This window comes from Macrobrachium rosenbergii, chromosome 56, assembly GCF_040412425.1.
Source record: "Macrobrachium rosenbergii isolate ZJJX-2024 chromosome 56, ASM4041242v1, whole genome shotgun sequence".
NCBI lineage: Eukaryota > Metazoa > Arthropoda > Malacostraca > Decapoda > Palaemonidae > Macrobrachium > Macrobrachium rosenbergii.
In genome coordinates, this window is record NC_089796.1 from 15,052,218 (window position 1) to 15,071,801 (window position 19,584).

General features: G+C 38.1%; 1 protein-coding gene across 1 annotated transcript in view; it reads left to right on the plus strand.

Moving 5' to 3' along the window:
• Positions 1 to 15,857, plus strand: part of LOC136836654 (putative uncharacterized protein DDB_G0291015) — a 36,364-nt gene extending 20,507 nt beyond the window's left edge. Inside the window, exons 5-6 of the mRNA XM_067101125.1 lie at positions 4,787 to 4,877; positions 15,186 to 15,857. Coding sequence (XP_066957226.1) covers positions 4,787 to 4,877; positions 15,186 to 15,311 — 217 coding nt within the window. The 3' untranslated portion in view covers positions 15,312 to 15,857. The remainder of the gene's footprint in view (positions 1 to 4,786; positions 4,878 to 15,185) is intronic.
• The last annotated feature ends 3,727 nt before the right edge of the window (positions 15,858 to 19,584 follow it).

Below are 19,584 nucleotides of genomic sequence, written 5' to 3' on the forward strand. Positions count from 1 at the left end.
GGGTTGCAGCTCAGAGTGCCAGATCTCCGAAGGGGTCTAGAATGTCTTCTCCTTCAAAGCACTCTCGCTCCAAGTCTCCAGAAAGTTCTCCTAAGAAAGTACGCTTTTCATCCAAGCTTTCCAGTTCTGTCTCTGATCCGAAACCTTCCAGTCGTAAGAAGGATTTACTGAAATAGGAGACATTTCTTCTCCTGCACCTGTAGGAGGTTGCCTTGCCCTTCTGGGTCATCTGGAAGGAGGGGCACGGAGAGTTGCAGTGGAGGTTGTAAGGAAGGGTTGCAGAGTCCTTTTCACCTCTCATCCTCCGCTATCCAACTCACCAGTGCATCTTCCCAGTTACTCCCCTTCTTCCATCAGGGGTTAGCTTACGGCAGAGATCTGAGCCCTTTTAGAGAAGGGAGCCTTAGAGCCCGCCTCCCCTTCTCTGGGGTTCTGCAGTTGGATCTTCGTGGCCCCCAAAAAGCAGGAAGATCTTGGAGACCTATCATAGATCTCGGTCTCAATAAGTTTGTAACCCCGACGAAAGTTTCAGATGGAAACTTCCCAGTCACTGCTGTGGTCGGTCCAGAGGGAAGATTGATGATTTTTTCAGTGGGACCTCAAGACGCTTTATCTCCAGGTTCCGATTCATCAGGAATCTTGGAAGTTCCTTCGTTTCTCGGGTCCAGCTGAACATTTCAATTCAAAGTCTGCTTTGGTCTGACCACAGCACCTCAGGTATTCACGAGGGTGATGTCTCCTGTTTCTGACATCATGCACGTCGGGCTTCCGAACGAGAAGATACCGATGACTGGCTGGTCTGAGCTTCGCCGGAAGGCGAGGCTCTGCAGGCAAGGGATTTTCTTGAACCTATGCCAGAGGTTAGGCATAAGAAGTCAATTTCCAAGATCTCTGTTTCCCAACTCAAGTAAAGACGCATCTTGGAATGATGATTCAGGTGCCTTTTGATGGGCCTTCTCAGGATTTTCGCTGGAAACTTTCATGAAAAGAACGTGAGTCGGAAAATAATCCCTGTTAAACAAAGTTCAACCGTGAGCTTTACGGAAAAGCCTTGCCTGGATCCTCTTGTTCCAGGGTCTCATTTTATGGATGCGCTTCTCTGCAGGTGTGTCTCAGGAAGAACTTCGGAGAAGAGAATGTGTCAATATCTGACCATTCTTGCTTGAAGGGATTTTCAGTGGTCAGAAGAACATCATTGACATAAGATTAGACCCCTTCCAGATGTACATCTGTAGACAGATGCCTCAGATCAGGGTTGGGGTACAACCTGAGGAATCTCAGGCTCAGGGCCTTTGAGGGATCTGGATTGGGAGGAGTCCATAAATTACAGGGAATTAAGAGCAGTCGAGGAGGCTCTTAAGTTGCTTTGCAGAACAGGTAAGCAACAAGATTGTAGCATTCTGCGACAACGCTACAGCAGTATCGTGATTCAAAAGGAGGGGAACAAGATCACAGGTGTTGAACGATGAAGCACAGAGAGTTCTCCTGGTGCAAAGAACACACAGTTTTCGCCATTTGTGTTGGGAAAGCTCAATGTCTTGGTGGATGCTCTGAGTCGGTCACAGGAAGTTCTCGGAGGGGAATGGACATTAGTGCAAGACGAGATGCAACTGCTGCTCAAGAGATGGCCAGTGACGGTAGACCTATTTGCCACCAGGATGAACCATCGCCTTCCAGTTTACTTTTCCCCAGTAGTGGATCCCATGTCCTGCGGAACAGATGCAATGTTGCACTCATGGGACAACTTACAAATTTATGCATTTCCTCCTTCGGGATGATACAGGAAGTCCTAGCAAAACTCAGATAATTAAATGAACATTCTGGCCCCTGAGACCTTGGTTTGCCCATTCTGGCCCCAGAGACCTTGGTTTGCCCATTCTGGCCCCAGAGACCTTGGTTTCCAGACCTCCTGGACCTGTTGACGGAAGTTGTGATATTCCTCCCAGATATGAGAGAGATTTACTCAAACAGCTGCACTTCCACTACTTCCAGTGGAACCTCTGCATGCTGAAGCCACCTGTGTGGAGATCTTCCAGTGAGCGCCCCGCCATGCGGACTCTAAAGCAGTGGCTAGACAAATGTCTTTCTTGATTAAGGAGTTCAACCAGAAGTTATACAGGCCAGGTGGGCAATGATCATGGATGGTGCCGAAAACAAGGGCATTGTATTGCGCCTGTCAGTTGTGAAAGTAGCAGACTTCCTCCTATTTTTAAGGAGAGACAAGAGACACTCTTACTCTACAGTTGCTGGGTACAGGTCAATGCTGAGTAGTACGTTCCGCTTTCACCTTCCGGAACTCTCAACCAGCAAGATTTTTCATGATCTGCTAAGATCTTTTAAAACAGAGTGCCCAATTCTTCCGCTTCGGGCCCCCTCGTGGGATTTAGTGGTGGTGTTGAATTTCTTAAGATCACCAGCCTTCAAACCTTTAGAGTCTCTGCCCAAGGCAATTAATTAAGAAAGTTTTATTTTTAATTGCGCTGGCTGGCTACAAGAGAATCTGAGAAATTCTGGTGGTATCCAGGACAGTCTCCTCTCGGGAAATATTTTTCTTTTCTTTACCTACCGGAGTTCATGGTAAAGTCTGAATCTGAAACGAAATGTCCAGTTAGGGGCTTTGTCAATCTGTCTCGACCGGAAACGCTTTAAGGTCTGGAGAGCGTTATTCATTTCTTTAAAGACTCTGTGTTTGATCTCCAAGAACGAAGGCTCTCTTTTCTTCGAGATTATCCAGCAAGCGTCCGAAGGCTCTTCATCATCTTCGAAAGTCGTCTGTCTGGGCCTGAGGGCCGATTATTAGAGGAATGCACGCATCTTGGAGAAATTATTTATTCGGGCGATTTTCTCCTGAAGTCGTGCCCGGGTCTCACTACCTTTGACCAGGGATTTTCATCGAGAAGGGTTACCCGCTGGGTCCTTTCGTGGCGCCAACACTTGTAAATCCATAAGGTTGGGGCGGGGGTGGGAAATTAGGTATTCAAGCTATCTAGAATTTGGAACCATTGATCAGGATCCATAAGGGGGAGCATCAGGCAGGACATTAGCACGATGAAACCTGAGCCAGGTTGAGAGGATCTTTCTCCAAACTTCGATGTCCTCCATACATGCGAGGCCATAATAGAACATGAAGAGGTTCATCTTACCTCTGTACATGAGTGCTTGATTAGCCACATGGGAGGGTTCATCTTACCCTCCATATATGAGAGTGCTTTGATTAGCCACATGGGAGGTTGGGCTGCTCTCCGCCACATGGAGGCTGTGGTTAGCCACACGGGAGGTTGTTTTACTTCTATCCATGAGGAGGTTTGAATACCACATGAGAGGTAGCCCGACCAGTACTGAGACTTGAGACTGACTTCGAGGTTCCTTCTACAGGCATCCCTCCTGCCAAGTGGTTAACCAGGTGAGAATACATGCATATAGGCAGAGTAGGTGAATAATGAGGTACCTGCCTTCCTGTTTGGCAGGTCAGGCTGAAATTAGATTGATCCCACCTCCTTAAAATTTTGTTAATCGGACTTAATTCAGGGTTCAGGGAGTGTATTGCAATATGAAGTTTTCATAATAAAACTAATATTGTAATACTTACCTGAACACCTGAATGATTCCCACCCTCCTCCTCACTTCAATTTGATTGGTGAATTACGCAGTTGGGGAACCCAGCCTCGCTTGGCTGGGACTTGCAGCAGCATTGCCAACGGTGTTTCAGGTAACTCATTTTGACAAGATTTTCCCGTAAGCGTTGGTAATGCTGACAGTTAATTTCCCAATTAATGGGTAAACATTACGGGGATGTAGTTCAGGCTGGTGGGTAACCAGGCTAATTCAGGTGTTCAGGTAAGTATTACAATATTAGTTTTATTATGAAAACTTCATTTTTAAATGCATTTATTAGAATGCACTAAAAAGTACAAAATCATTTTTTGAGACACACCAGGACACCAGGATTTTCTTACAATTAGTCATGTCTACAAAAATCAACGTCGGTGCCAAACATGGAAGGAAATGCTACAAGAAAAGAAATATATTTTTTTATTTCTTGTGGAATTTCCTTCCATGTTTGGCACCTACACTTTTATTTTTATAGACATGATTAATTGTAAGAAAATCCTGGTGTCTCAAAAAATTATTTTGTACTTTTTAGTGTACAGTATTTTAATAAAAGCATTTAAAAATTTTTTTTATATTTTTTATTTTATACTCTTTAGTTTTGACAGAAGATGTAACTGATTTATGATTGTAGCTAACAAAATTGAACAGGCTATCCTGTCGAGCCAAAGAAGGTTTGAAAAATCTGTAGAGTCAAAGAAGGTATGAAAAATCCAAAGAGTTTCATACAAATCCTTAGATACTGGGAGAGGTCACTGTATGACCACTGCTAACCTACTGATCATGAGTAACCATGCATAATTTCAAGTCCATCGGACAAAGGGAATAGGTCGAAAATTGATTTACAAGTTTTGACACAAACAGACAGACGCAGAAGTCGAGTTAAATAAAAGCATGTGAAAATGGATACTGCCAAAAGCCTTTGTTACCATTTACTGTGTTTAATGCACGCTGTAGGTAGTACCCCTAGTTTGGGAAACTAACTGCACATAAACAGTTGATATTGCTAAAAAACTAGTACAGTATTTATGTATATTACATGTAATTTGATTTTGTTTATTGGTAACAATTGAATGTGAGTTATATATGGATAGTATCAGATGCATGCACAGTGTACTGTGAAATGCTAACATTTATATACATTGACTCATTTCCTTACTAATTCTTATCTTTGCAGCATATGTGGGACCTTGCACTCTGTAGACCAATATCTGAACATCAAGTTGACAGATATAAATGTAACGGATACCGAAAAATATCCACACATGGTAAGACGATTTTTCTTATGATTTGGTAGATGCAAATATCTTCACATAGAAAGATGATGCTCTCTTGTGGTTCTGCAGGAAACAATATGTGAGGTACATGTTTCATCTCACTTTAACATGAAACATTTTTATGGACCTTAGACTAAAAGGTTTCAAGAAGGGTTTGAGTTCGTAAAAAGTATGAAACATTACTTCACTTGGTTATTTGAGCAGTAGTTTTGCAGGCAAATCTTGCATCCACTTTCATAGAACTATCTGGGATTTCATGATGCTAAGCTACCTTTTGTGTTGGTTTTTCCCATCTTATGAGGAACTCAAGTCCTTTGTTTTTCTGAGTTTGAGGCCACAGCAAGCCAGATTTTAACACAGGGCCCTTCCATCTTGGGCATCACACATGCCAGGTTGGACAGAAAGTTACTTGGGTAATCCTTCCCCCTTCTCACTTACGTGACTGGGAACCTGCTATTTCCAGTAAGGAGATCATCACCAATCATGATCTTGAGATAATTCCTCACACTTAAGGGGTAAATCTTCATATAAAAGACAAGGGTTTGTATCCCTCTAGGAACAAATGAAAAATTTTGGAGATACTGTAGTTTATATTTCTCTTAAATAAACAAAGCATGCACCAGCTGCTACCAAAATTGAAAACCTTGTTACCAAACTTCAGTGATCAGACCAGCTGTTGCTGAAGGTATCTGTATACTGTAAAAGGCTACCGGTTTGTATATCTAGGAGAAATAGAAATTATCAACAGCATTTGTCCTTTTAAGAAATTAAAGTAAGGTTTTGGTTTCTCTTTATTTGTATTTTAATTGTTTTGTCATATTAATGTGAACTATACTGTGTAATTGTTTACTTGTTTAGTATTGCCTGCTTGTCACTTAACCATATAAGCTGAATACTGCAGCATGTTTAAGACCATTTTACCTTTTAATTGTCTCTTATCAGCACTATAGCATTTTGTTGGTTCTTATTTAGGTTTATTGACATTGGTAAAATGCTGTGACTATTCTGTGTGATGAGAAAGACAAGGGAGGTGAGACTAAAAACTTGAGCATGCATTCTTCAGCCTCTTAATTTTTTAATCTTGGTTGTTGATGCTGCTGGTGAGTGGTGTTTCCTCCTTTACAGAGTCTCCTTTGGATTTCAACAAGGAGCTTAAAGGCCTTTCAGTAGTCAAGACATGGAATTTGCCAAGCAGTTTTGATTGCAAGGTCACAGTGGCACCCTTCATACTGAAGAACCCAGCTGGGATCTGCAAGATTCCTTCTTCTATAGGAGATGGGCATCATGACTGATTAAATAATACAGTAACTACTTCCCATCAGATTATCCCTCAACTATGTTTGCATTATCAGATACTGTGATTGAACTACAGTAGTTGAAATTAGCAGTTGAAATAAAGCAGTCATGTCTGTATTAAAGTTCTTGTAAATCTCCATGCATTCCTTATTTGTGTTCTTGGAGCCTGCTATACCAAGTAACAAGAAATCTGATTGTTAATAAAAAGATTCCTATAGAATTGGTGGTCTTCAGAGGGGTGAGGTTGCATTATTCATCAACTTAACCCATAATTGATAATTAATTTAAAGGAAGAACTTTTCCTCCTTAGGTGCAGTGTTATTGTCTGCTTCCACTTTATTGCATTATGAAATTCATAAATATTAGAGAAGACCTTTTATTGGAACTTCAGGCATTTGAATTTGTTGTGAAGAAAGAAGCAAAATTTGTGCATGAAGGGATCAGTGTGGCTGCCATCAAGGTGGCTGTACTGAACTCTGTCATCTTGTCTCATTGTCAAGGAAGGATACTTACAAGCATTGAATTTACAGGGGGTGGAGAGTTGTGCATTGTACAACAAATTGTTCCAGGGCTAGATTCACCATTTCCCAAGAGCTTTGTGACTTAATTTATCAATCTGAAGGCCACCTTCACAGCTTCCCTCAGGTTTTTAAAGCTGTTTATGTAACATAATAACCTGATCTTGCAACAAGGTATCAGGTTTCTTGTAAGCTAAGTCATCCATAAGCGAGTTGTTTCCTTGCTTGGGAGCTCACTTATACCCAATTTTCTTCAGTGTGGTGTTTTGAGATTATTGCTCAATTTCAAGGAAATTTCCTTTGATATGATGGTGTCCAACAATCCTGTGCAAGCTTCCCAAGTGTTTTTATACTTCATAAGGTACAACAGGGCAAGAAGGAATGCTTTTGCCAGGATAGTAGTTCTGCAACTGCATTCATTCACTTATGTTCATATGAATGCTTTCTTGAAGAGACCAGACTGTCATCCTGTTGTCTTATCATTCTAATCCATCTCTCTTCTGAGACCCATGGCCATGGCACACATTTTTATGTTCATATATGTAGAAAGCAGTTCCATTAGGGTGAAAAGTGCACAGATTTTTAGCTTTCCTCTTTTATCCCTATTCTTGAAGTTGTTATTGTCAGAGGAGAGTCTCTTCCAGTGAAGAGAGTTTCTTTGCTTAATCAAGTTTGGTTGAGTTGTTGCTTGATGCCAGAATGGGCTTCACATCGACTCAACCTGTTGATTGCAGATTATAAAAGTTAGTGCAAAAATTCTTCTTTCTGGCTGTACCTGCAGTGGGTATAGAGTATTTGGACCTTGGTTATCAAATTTCACAGCACATTAGAGTCAGGTTGGTTTTAACTAGTTTGTTGTGACCATTGAGTCACATTATTAGACTCATAAGGCTTGTCTGAAAGATTTCTTTTTCAGTACAGTGAATATTGGAGGAAGATAAAGGAATTGGACAGCTAAGTGCAAAGGCCAAAGGAAATGGGTGAAAGCAACGCAGCTGGTGCATAAGACCTGTAGTTAAAAAAGAATGTCAATCTTTGGATGAGGAAGTAGTGCAGCATACTGATTAATTAGGCAGTGGAAGTCATCCATGGTAATAGCTTACAGGTGGATTCTTGGCATGAGTATTTGTTCTGCATTCTGTTAACTAGAAAGGTACTTGTCTTCCTATACTGATCCACTTGTCTAGGAAGCAACATAGTTTGTGTAGCTGCTGATTGCCCTTACCTATATACAGTATATTGTGACTCATGTACTTGAGAAACAAGTATTTTAGCTAGACCCTTGACCCACATTTCTAGACTAATAGGCTTTGCCCAACAGAGAGGTTCATAAATGAGTGGTGATAATAGGAGCAAGACAAAGAATTGGACAGGAAGCATGATGTCTCTCCAACTTCAAGAGGCCCAGCCAGTCTGCTAAAAGGATTCCTTGTCACTCTGTGTTTGAAATTTAATTTGTTATAAGGTGTACAAAAAAAAGTTGGGAGGTAATTGTGGCCTGCAAGCCTCCAGTTTGTTATCTTCAGATGAATTATCTGACCTTGACAAAGCCAAGTCCCAAATTTGTCTCATACTTTTACAGTAGGAGTGAAAAAGTTAGAGAAGTCAGGTAAAATGTAAGGTTAAATATAAGAGGCATTGAATTTAGGGCCATAGAGATGCTACAGCAAAGCTATACTGGAGTACTGTATAAAGCCTGCAATGCAACCCATGGTATTTGGTAATCCTTACTGCATATATTGCAGTAGAAATGAAAGTAGAGGGCTTGAGTAATTATGATCATGGTCTTAAAAACTGAGAGTGGTAAAATCACAATCCAGTAAGGCAAGAAATATATAATCTAGTATATCAAGGCCTTCTCACTCCCTTTCAGGCCACAGAAACTCCCAAGAGTTGATGTTATACAAACCAGAGTTTATTTTTATAGAACACTCACCGTGTGTGCAGTATCTGGTGCAGTTCAAGATTTGTATGTATTGACAATAAACTTCTGTGGCAAGTGAATCTTATTTCATGACTTTTATTCTGAGGGAAAAACCTGCTGTCTCCAATGCAGCTAGATGTACAGGCCTTAGACATGAATCATAGGTTTTGGATCTTTACCAAGGGGAGAGGAGCAGTCAACTAGAAGTGTAGTAGGTGTGGAAATAGTAGGATGAAGACCACTTGGAGGACCCATAAACATGTTGTTATGAACCCATATTGGGTTCATCAGGTTCTTTAAAATAAAAATATCGGGACTGGAATGACTGGCAGAAATTGAGGCAGACAAAGGAGGAAGGGAGCAACTAAAACCACAGTGGTAACCTTAATACTAATTTATTTACAAAATTCAAACGTTTATACAATTGTACAAATGAGTCAGGCTCATCAATATTTACACAAATGAATCAGTAGCAAAAAAAAAACAAAAAAAATAGTTCAATAAACTATTTAATCAGCAAATGTAAATATGAAGTCATAAACATTAAACAGTTATTAACATTATGTTAAACAGGAGTAGGAAAAATACTTCAAATATGACCTCAGAGCACAAATCTGAAATTTACAGATGAAACAAATGACTCATCAAAAAAGTAAATGTCAAGTCATAAACATTAAACATTCATAAACATTAGGTTAAACAGGGGTTGAAAAAAAAAATGACACATATGACCTCAAGGCACAAATCTGAAATTTACAGATGAAACAAATGACCCATCAAAGATAATCTTTACATAACGAACAAATACAAGTATCTGAAAACTTTGTCGCAAAGAATACGTTAAGCCCAAAAATACAATGAAACCTTAGCACACACAAATCATAATGCGTCTTACAGATATACGACCACCATGGGGTCAAAGTGAAGAGGTGAACATCCAGCATAAGCAAGTCCACCATACTGACCATAACACCCAAAATGTAGCTTAACATCCAAAACAGGTTGAACTGCACAAAGTCACGCTCCAAACAACGGGGTTACACTCACACAACGAGGTCATACTCCACACGACCTAAACACGCCAATCCATCTCGCACTCCAGTTAACTAATACCTGCCAGTTACTCGATCAGCCCTCAGGTAGCCATACCTGAGGCTCTGCTGCTGAGAGACTGACTAATCACTAATTGCTTCTTGACTCTATGCTGGCCTGGTACTGACTGGCCTGTCACACAACACTGACGACAACACCTCACCTGCCAAGGTGGCAGATTGAAATTACAGGAGAGACAACTAGATTAGAAGGAAACAATCGCTAATAATGCATTGTTCCTTACAAACAGCCACCAAGCCTGACAATATAGAAAGGTCATAGATGAATACTTGGACTAATTTTTTTTCCAGGTAGAAAGTGTAAAAGACAAGAGAGTGGGGAGAGTTCATTTCATGCAGAACTCTTGAAACGAAACAAAAACCTGATTGAAACATGGCAGTGATGGTGATGACGATTACATAGGGGATAGAGTAGGCCGAGTTTATAGAGGAATTATCGTATATCAAAGGAAGATTGTATACAGCAATGTACGCTTTATCAGTTGTAACTTATGGGAAAAATGTATATGTCCCAAGGGATAGCAATCCATTCACCCACCCCCATGGCCAAAAAGATTGAATATCATGGAAAACATAGAACTGCAAAAACTTTTATTAGGAATACTTTAAAATCAGTATTCTGAGGAAAGTAACATTTTGTTTTAAGTGATCAGACCTTATGACTGCACAGCACTTTATTCGGGCCAGATCACTTCTGCTATTACATCTTTGACCATTGTGCTTATCCCATTGTGTTCTCTCACCACCATTCCACCTGAATTTGTATTTCACCTTGTCACTGCCATTTATTTTTATACCTGCTCCTTTATATCTTACCTCCTATACATAACAGATGTCTGTGTTTCTTGTTGTGCTTTATATTTTTTTCTGTGGAGATTCTTCTTACCCCTCAGCCATTTAAAGGCTCAGGGTGATGAGGAGTATTTCTGCTTTAAAACTCATTTGTTATGGAGCAGTCATCTTTTATGAGTACCATAAACTCTTTTAGCCAAACTCAGTGCAACCAGTTTGTCACAGCTTGAGACTGGCTGTGGAAAGTATAGAGAATGTGTCAGACTATTTGGTGTGCATAGCCAAAGGAAAAGTGCATACCTAGAGAAAGGTATCCAACATCAGACTGGCAAAGTATAGAAGCTTTTTTCTGTAGTGGTAGTATCTGGGAAGTTTGGTGTGTAATCCATGCTGCTATAATGTTACAGTGTTGACATAGATTTCCAATAGCACCTGTACAGTATAAATTTAAAGTTTAGTCTTGCATCTATTGTTTTGTTTTATGTTAGTTTCGATGGAATTTTATTCCATTCATTTTTGTGTACAGGGTATTTTGCATTTTTTTACTTGTGTTTGGTTGCTGCAAAAACTAAGTCTGAACAGGGTTTTTTATTCATAGTTGCACTATGGTACATTCAGACTGCTAATTTCTTGATAGTGTAATGAGAAATTTTTGATTTGTGATAGTTTGGTGTTCTGAATTATGATCATAATATTTGTATGTATTTTAGAGGGACGACTAAGGATTAATGATTTTTGAGTGTTGGTTAAAGTTACTGTATTTGAATAAGACCACTGACTAAGGGAAAGAGATAGGATTAAAGTCATATAGTTGGGAAGAAGAGACACTGCAGAGAATCTTTACATACAGTTGGGAAGAAGAGGCACTGCAGAGAATCTTTACTTCTGTTCACATAGGGAGAGAATGCACTCTGTAAGTTGTACCCATATGGGGGAATTTTCTTAAAAGATAATGTTATACATGTATACTGTATTTGTCATGCAGGCCTTGAGTACAGCAGTCAACAATATGGATATCACTTTCTTTACTTATCACTGTTTAGTAGCCCATTTTTATATGTACTGTGTCCTGGTTAATTGTATCATCTCTAGTGATGAAAGTTTAAATGCTAAATAGAAAACCTGACTATTTCAGAATTTAATGCTGGAGGAGGTCTCCAGCAGTTTAAATGTAGATAAATGGATTTTACTTTTTTGTAGATCGTTAAACTTTCATTCTGGCTTCTTATTTAGTGTTTATTGTTAGAATCACATAACGTAGAACAATATTAACATTCTAATGTTATGAATTGTAATTACTGTACTTGGTTTTACTGGAGTAGATAATGGTTCAGAAGCTTGAGGATTCTTTTGAACTTGGGGTTAATTTAAATTTCATTAAGTTTAATAGTTATGCATTTTTGTTTCCATCAGGTATCCTTTCAGATGTATAGATAATTACAGGGCTCTTTGGTTGAGAGGAATACACCAAATTGTGTTTTTCCTATGTTGGTAAGAAATATTGTGTAGAAGTTATATTCATTATTGCAGGTGTTTTGTTGTTGTATTGTGAAGAGTATGCTTTATCAATAAACATCACAGTGTTGCTGTATCATGTATACTATTAATTAGATAGTGATAGTGTATGGTTTACTAAATTGAGTATATTAGTTAGCTACGATATAAGTGTTGTGTGGAAAGCTTGCACTAACGTAGGTGTTACAGTCTTAAGATTACTGAAAAGTTGAAATTAATCATCTAAAGTTTGGGGTGATGGGTTTTGAAGACAGTGTTATAGTTATATGTGTGAAGACCTTTATCTTGTTAACTCACTGAACTACCCCTAGCTGATGCATGAAAATTGTTATAGTACTGCTGCAACACTGTTTGCCAGAGCAAAGTATCCCGGATATTAAGTGTGACATGGTCGTGTCTAAAATACATTTTTATTATTTTTACTTCTGCAATAACACCTGGTCAGTGCTGATAGACTGAATGTTGAATTACAGTTACAATAAGTACAGCAGCAATGAAAAGGGCGACTTAGCCATAGATATAGGCAGTCCTGTCCCATACTGTCTGATGTATGAGATTTGTATGTGTAGGTGCTCTTTTTGCTTGAATTTTTGTTTCATTTTTTCATTTTCACATCACTGTTGTTATAATTCTTAATCCTTGCTGCTTTTTTCTTTTTATTAATTTTACCTATTCTGTGGCAATTTGTATATTTTTGTTCATGGTGTGAATTAGTTCTCGGTTCATGTTGTATTTGTACTTAAGGCTAGTGAACCAGTTTTTTTTTTTTTTTTTTTTTTTTTAAGTAACCCTCATGAGATATAGCTTAATTGTAACACCTTTTTTGTACATAAATCCCAAATTTTTGTACATAAATCCCAAATATTACTTTATTTGGATTTCTCTGTGAGGTATTTATTTCATATTAGTGTGTAAGCATCAGTTACTCAACCATTATGGATACTGTATTGCTTTACTTATATTTTGTTAAGTATCTTTTTTTCAACTCAGATATTAGCATATTTTGTTGTTTGCTGCATTTTTCTTACATTACTTATCAGTACCTTTGTTATGGTAATAGACAGGACATGGTTAGGCCAAACACACTATTGATGGGAGATATATATATAGGAAGTGTACCTAGTAATTCTTGATTCTTGGGTGAGTCAGGAGGGTCTTCATTAACTGGTACAAATAGATTGCTTTGTAACTCATTCCCCAGGAGTTCCTTTCTTTCTGAACTTCAGTGACACTGGTTTAGTTGCTACACTCACAACAACTTGAAGCCAGTTCAGGACAGCCAATTTTGTAACAGTTTCCTGTGTCAAATGTTGGAATTGCCATATCAACTAGTACAAGTTGTCTTGTTTGTTTGTCAACTTGCATTTCAAGCTCTTAATGTTGAGCCCTATCTGAGGGATTTCCATATGAAAACTTTTGATCAGAAGACAACATCCCGAATTCAAGGTATAGCTGACTCCTTTTGCACATTCTCTACCTTGATTGGTCTTGGATCTTTGTTATTTGTTAGAACTTGCAACCAAAACTTTTTGTTGATATGTAACTCATTGTTGGATTATTCCTTTGGTAATATTTTGCCTAAATGGTAAAGTATTTGGCACTATTTCAGTACTCGGTTGTTAGAACAACTCTTTTCTACCCCTTTTTTTATTGTATTCATTTTTAAGGTGAGACAGAGACAGTAGTAGGTCATGGATATTTCTTTACTTCAGTCATTTTTGTGTCGGTGCATCCTTGAGCAACATAGTACCAAGCAACCTGTACGTAACCACTAAATAGATTGACAAGATTATATTACACAATATGCAAGCAGAGACTTATATATAAGTAAAATTCAGGTACCAAATTTTATTTTATCATTGATTTCTAAGGATAGAGTAATAGTTGAAAATTCAAGAGATCATTCAGCTCTCCACCATTTAACTGTTTTCTTAAAATAGTTTGTACAGTATTAACATATACATAATACGAACTTACCCATCAAGTTTACCCAACGTGCTTTCATGTTAACCCTTGTGGTTTGTTCTTAATTCTCAGCTCATATAGAGTAAAATGTTAGTTTAACAGTAAATTAGACCAGGCTCCACATAGCTTGGGATTTCGTCCAATTTTTACCTTAGGCTTTCTGTGTAATATGTTGCCTTTGACTCTTTATATTGTTAATAGTAAGAATACTTTTAAATGTGAAGCATAATTGTTATAAAAATTTTGCTGTAGTGTACAATTATTGATTCAGGGACTGGTTAGGGTTTTTAAGTAATATGTCTTATACTTAGGAGGATAACAAAATGAGTGTCCACTAATATACTTAAGAGGATAAATGAACAGTGAGTGTATACTTATTATATTCTGTAAGAAATATATCAGCTTCAAGTCATCACAAGCAACATAATGTCAGAATCAGCTGCACACTATTTAGCATAACGAGTATTAAAAAGAATCACAATCCTACTTTATTTGGATGAGCTTCTGCATCTAGTGATAGAGCCATTCATTTTTCATGACCTGACTATGTTCCATCATATACTACTGGGCTTGGAAAATGTATTGCTATTAAAATTGTCAAAGATTATCCACCTCTGAAGTATACAGTCTGTACTGGGACAAGAAGGGCATTAGAAGTTACTGTGTCAGTTGTGGTAATCATACAATTTAACTCATGCTGTAAGTTGGGTAACTACTAACTTGTAAAAAAGAATTAAAATAAAGTAATATAGCTAGAACCAAAAGATGCTGCAAGGAATTCCTTAGTACCATACCATGTCCCAAGGAAGGCACTCGGTAAGTGATACCCAGCCACAAGGTCAATGGTTAAGAAGTCTGTGGGGACAGGTGAAAGATTACAAAGGGTTGTCATGGTGGAGGAATGTTATGTGCTTCTTATGGAAATTCTATCCATTTTGACTAAATTCTCCATTTAAAAGAATTAAGAGGAAGAGGAATAACCAAATTTTTGCAGTGTGCAGCAAAAGAAGAATTTCTGTAGTGCTCAGAATCTTGTGAAAATGTAATTTTTCAAATTACATCATAATTTATGATATAAAAGTTTTGAAAATAGTGTGGTTTATAGTGATAAGAAAAATGAGTTTAGATGTAAGGATGAGAAGCTGTCACGAAACTAATACTAAAATTCGTGTTTCAGCTCTCTGTAAAGAACTGCTTCATTCGTGGATCTGTTGTTCGCTACGTTCAGTTACCTGTTGATGAAGTAGACACTCAGCTCTTACAAGATGCGGCAAGAAGAGAAGCACAGCAACAGCGACAATAAAAGAGAATGATATATTTTATTTTGCTTTAATTTTCCACATTGAATGCAGTGACTTAATTTTATGCATTATTTAATAATGCTTTTCATTTAGTTCCTTTCATTTGTACATTGGTGTGTGTAAGTGATGATGTATGTGTATCATCTGTTTCAGTATTTTCATCTTTTTACTTTAAGCCTTTTCATATATTATTCAAGGACTGTATTACAAGCGCAGTTAAAAAAGCTGGACTTTAAATTATTTTTTGATTGTATGTAAGCAAAATTATTGTAACATCATCAAGTGCCATCCATTGACAATGCTAATGTCCTGAATATTCTGACAGTGAGACATAAGACATTGGTAGCAGAATAAAAATGTAGAAGTAGATTACAGTACTAGCATAGGCAGATAATTTATTCATCGTTTTTACATGAAGATTCCATGTATTAGAGTACCATAATGATTTTTAGTTGTAAAGGAATTTATATTTTTTGCTGATATTAAAGTGATATGTCTACAGTACAGTAATGTCAGAATGTAATGTACTTTATAAAATAATTCTTAAAGAGAGTGTTTAATTTCCTTTTACCCTTTGTGCAAATTAACATTCAGAAGGACATTTGTATTAAATCTCTACTGTTCATATTCATTACTGTGGCCTGGTGGGGATTGAAATTGGTTGTTACATCTGACTTCAAGAACTGGCCGAGTTGTAAGTTTACACAAGAACATCCTGGGAATTTCTAGAAAATTCAAGGTCAAATAGTAAATGTAAAAATATTCCCAAAGCTATAACAAAGCTCTCTGAATGGAGTTATAATAAGTAAACATTTTATTAAATTTAAATGGTAGTGTAGGCTATGGGTACTGGGCTATAGAAATAATGCAAGAAATTGAAAAATTACAATTTACTGGTAGCTGTAATGTTTCAATCACTGTTTGTGTATGAACAGGGAGAGAATTGGCATTCATCTGATCAGCATTACTTAATGGTGCTTGCTAATACTTAGGGGCATCATTTGCTATTACGTGTCTGTAATTGTGTGGGTAAGGTTTTTGTAAATGGGCAGTGTTGCATCTTCTTTTGTTATGCTTTGTTTTACATTGAATGAGTATTATGGAATGATGGAGCAGTTGCTTATTAGTGTTATGATTCTGTTTTTCTATTTTATGATTACAGTGTAAAACTTAATTTCCATTGCTTCTGAATATTCATTAAATATTGAGTTTTATATTTGAGTAAATTGTCCCTGATCATATTGAAAACAATTCTTCATGGGAATGAATGAACTTTGCTGTTATGCCTACAAGAATTCATACCTCCATCTTTTACTTAGATTACCTTCAGCAAAAGCTGGTCCTATTGTAGACTCTTTGTGGCAATATAGTTAACTAGCAGCAGGTGAGTGAGGGATGTGGGACCTACTCCTTGCTTATCTAACAGCATCCCCTTCTCGTGAGCCATTTTGCAGAACAGATGCCTTGTTCTCATCACCATGGCTGTTGTTGATGCTTATTACCTTGTGTTTTGATTAGTGAGGATTTTTTATCACAGTCATGACTTTTTGGAATGATTATGCATGATGATTCTCCTGTTGTAAGAGGATCAGCAAAAAGATGCCTGGGGCAGCAATGTGTGTGTGTGCTAATATTTGCAAATTATGTTCTCTGTTAGTGCTGACCTGAACATCTCAGGAGACTCATTCTTGTACTGCTTTTTTGAATATTTGGCTTTGGCCAAAGTTTCTTGCCTGCTTGGTGAACCACACTGCCTTGGTAGTTGCCTCCCTGACCAAGACTGTGCACCACAGTTGTTGTTGTCCCTGTTGTGGCTGCTTTGGTAGTCCTTGCTCCTGCCCCTTTAGGGATCCCTGCCTTGGCTCCATCATTGATGAGCTTAGGAGAGGATGGAAAGTCCTGTTGTTGTAAGAGGCCGCTCAAATGTTGCTGTGCATTGCCTTCCTCTTCCTCATTATCTTCCTCCTGTACAGCTTCCCCATCTCTGGATAGGTGGAAGGCAGACATCTACAAGAAGGCTAAGAAGCCTTCTTTTAGCAGTCATTCTTTTGCCAAGAATTCTGGCACTTTTACTTTGGGGCAAGTGATTCTGGGTGTTGCAGGTGGATCGACTCGTGGGCTAGCCTGTTACCAATTACGGGAATGATGATTCACAGTCCCTGGTGTGGGACAAGGGCCTTTAGGGGAGGACTGACTGACTTCCTGTTCTGATTCTTTTGAAGCATGAAGGGAAGAGTCATGACTTCCTTGGAGTGCTGGTTTATTTAGTTATTTGGAGCTCGCTTAGTAAATCCCAGGACAGGCTAGAACACCTTTACCTCTATCTACCTCAGGAACTTTGTCCACAAGTCCTTGGATAATTTCTCCTAAGGACCTGGGATGGTTGCAAGATTGGTTGAGTGCAAGGTGACTGGTACTCTTTCCTGTCTTCCACCCAGCAGCTAAAGCCTTTATTTATGCTAGATGGGTCAGATGCAGGATAGTTACTCAGTGATGTTTACTGTCTCTTGACATTGTTGTTTTAAGGAAGGGCTAGGTGGGTGCTTGACCATTTGTGATAATATACTTATCTTTTGAGCTGGTCTTCCTGTCTCATACGGGCAATCATAGTTCTTCTAAAGATTTCAGAGGGATTACAGACAAACTAAACTCTGGCATAGGGCTCTATCAGCCATGGCATCACACTATGCCAGGCTGTACAGGTTACAGGAACCATCCTTCCCCTGCTCTCAGAAGTGAAAGCTGACTTTCCTGGGTAAATGATCAACACTATTCATGTTCTTAGACAAGTCCTCCTGCCTTAGGATTAAGGTCCATATAGAAGAATTGTTTCTCTCAGGAACAAATCCCACATTCACTCTAATTTGATTTTTCTTAGATATAAAAATCTAGATTTTATAGTCATAATGCCACCTCTTAAAAAATCCAGCATTGCCCATACAGAAGATTTTTGTTCTCTTGGTCAGTGATGGCGATCAGTATGACATGTTAGGGGTATGGTAGTTCTGATGGACAGCTGACTTTTGCTTTTACTAATTGAACAGCTAGCTCTGTCAGTTGTATTTTAAATGAGGTCCTTTGTATCCCAGCTTAATACTTTCAGGTTGATGACCAGGCCAGCTAAGACCAACACAGGATTCATATACTCTTTGGAACAACAACTTGATAAAAATTGTTGCCTTCAATGCCTTGTATAACAAGGCATTGAATAATTTCGGTTGAGGAACATTGCAAAACTGGTAGATCATTGATTCATGGTATTATGTAGAATACATAGAAGAGGAGAGGGAAATAAATAGAAAACTGAGACACTACCAGTTACGGGCTCCCTATGAATGTGGGTTAATAAATGTAAAAGAAATTTAGAACCAGTGTTTCAGCAGATTATGTGAGAGATTAAAGAGATGTCTGTTCACTTACAATGAAGAAGTAAATGGGAACCATGAGGAATACCACCAGGAATGGATAAGGGAGCAGATATGCCTACAACAACAGTCACTGTTATAAAGTGGATGATTTTAAAAGCTAGAAATGTATGCCTAGAGTATGTATAATGGCCCCAAACAGAATTGTAGTTCAAATAACTAGATAAACTTTCAGAGAACCTTGACAAATTTAAAACAAAAAATGCTCTTCAAAGATGATAACCAAGTCATGTTGGTAATAAATAGATGTGAGGAACTTTATTGATAAAGTTGGAGTTGAGCCAGATTCATTACCGTAAGGGACATACTGGAACATGGAAGTGCATTGAAATGGCAGTAAGAAAAAGAGTAACAATATCCTGGATGATGTGGAACTGAGTGCCGGATTTTTGGTAGATAAGAGTTTCCTATATGTAGACAGTGCAGTAGCAGCTAAGTATTAGGTACAAAGCTTTAAGATGCAGTATTTTACCTTTGCTTAAAACAGGCTTAAATGGTCCATGTTTACAAGAAGACTAACTGCGAGAGTTTAGAATTGTACAAATGAAGATAAGAACTAGAGGTGCCTCTCTTGCAATTTCCCCCAAAAATAAAACTGGAACAGTCTTGATCAAAAGTCTTGCTACTCTTCAAGAAAGCAAAACCATGTAAATCTTGAATACATAAATTGCAGATGGGGCAATAGGGAAAAGTAGAAAATTATAATTACCTTGAGGGTGTAAGATCTTTGGGTTCCATGAGAAAGAAGTAATAGCTGAAGAGGATAGCGTTTTAATTTGTAGAGCATTAATGTAATGTAGGAAGAAATTCACATCAGCATATATCGAAAATGTTAATGATATAGTGCCAG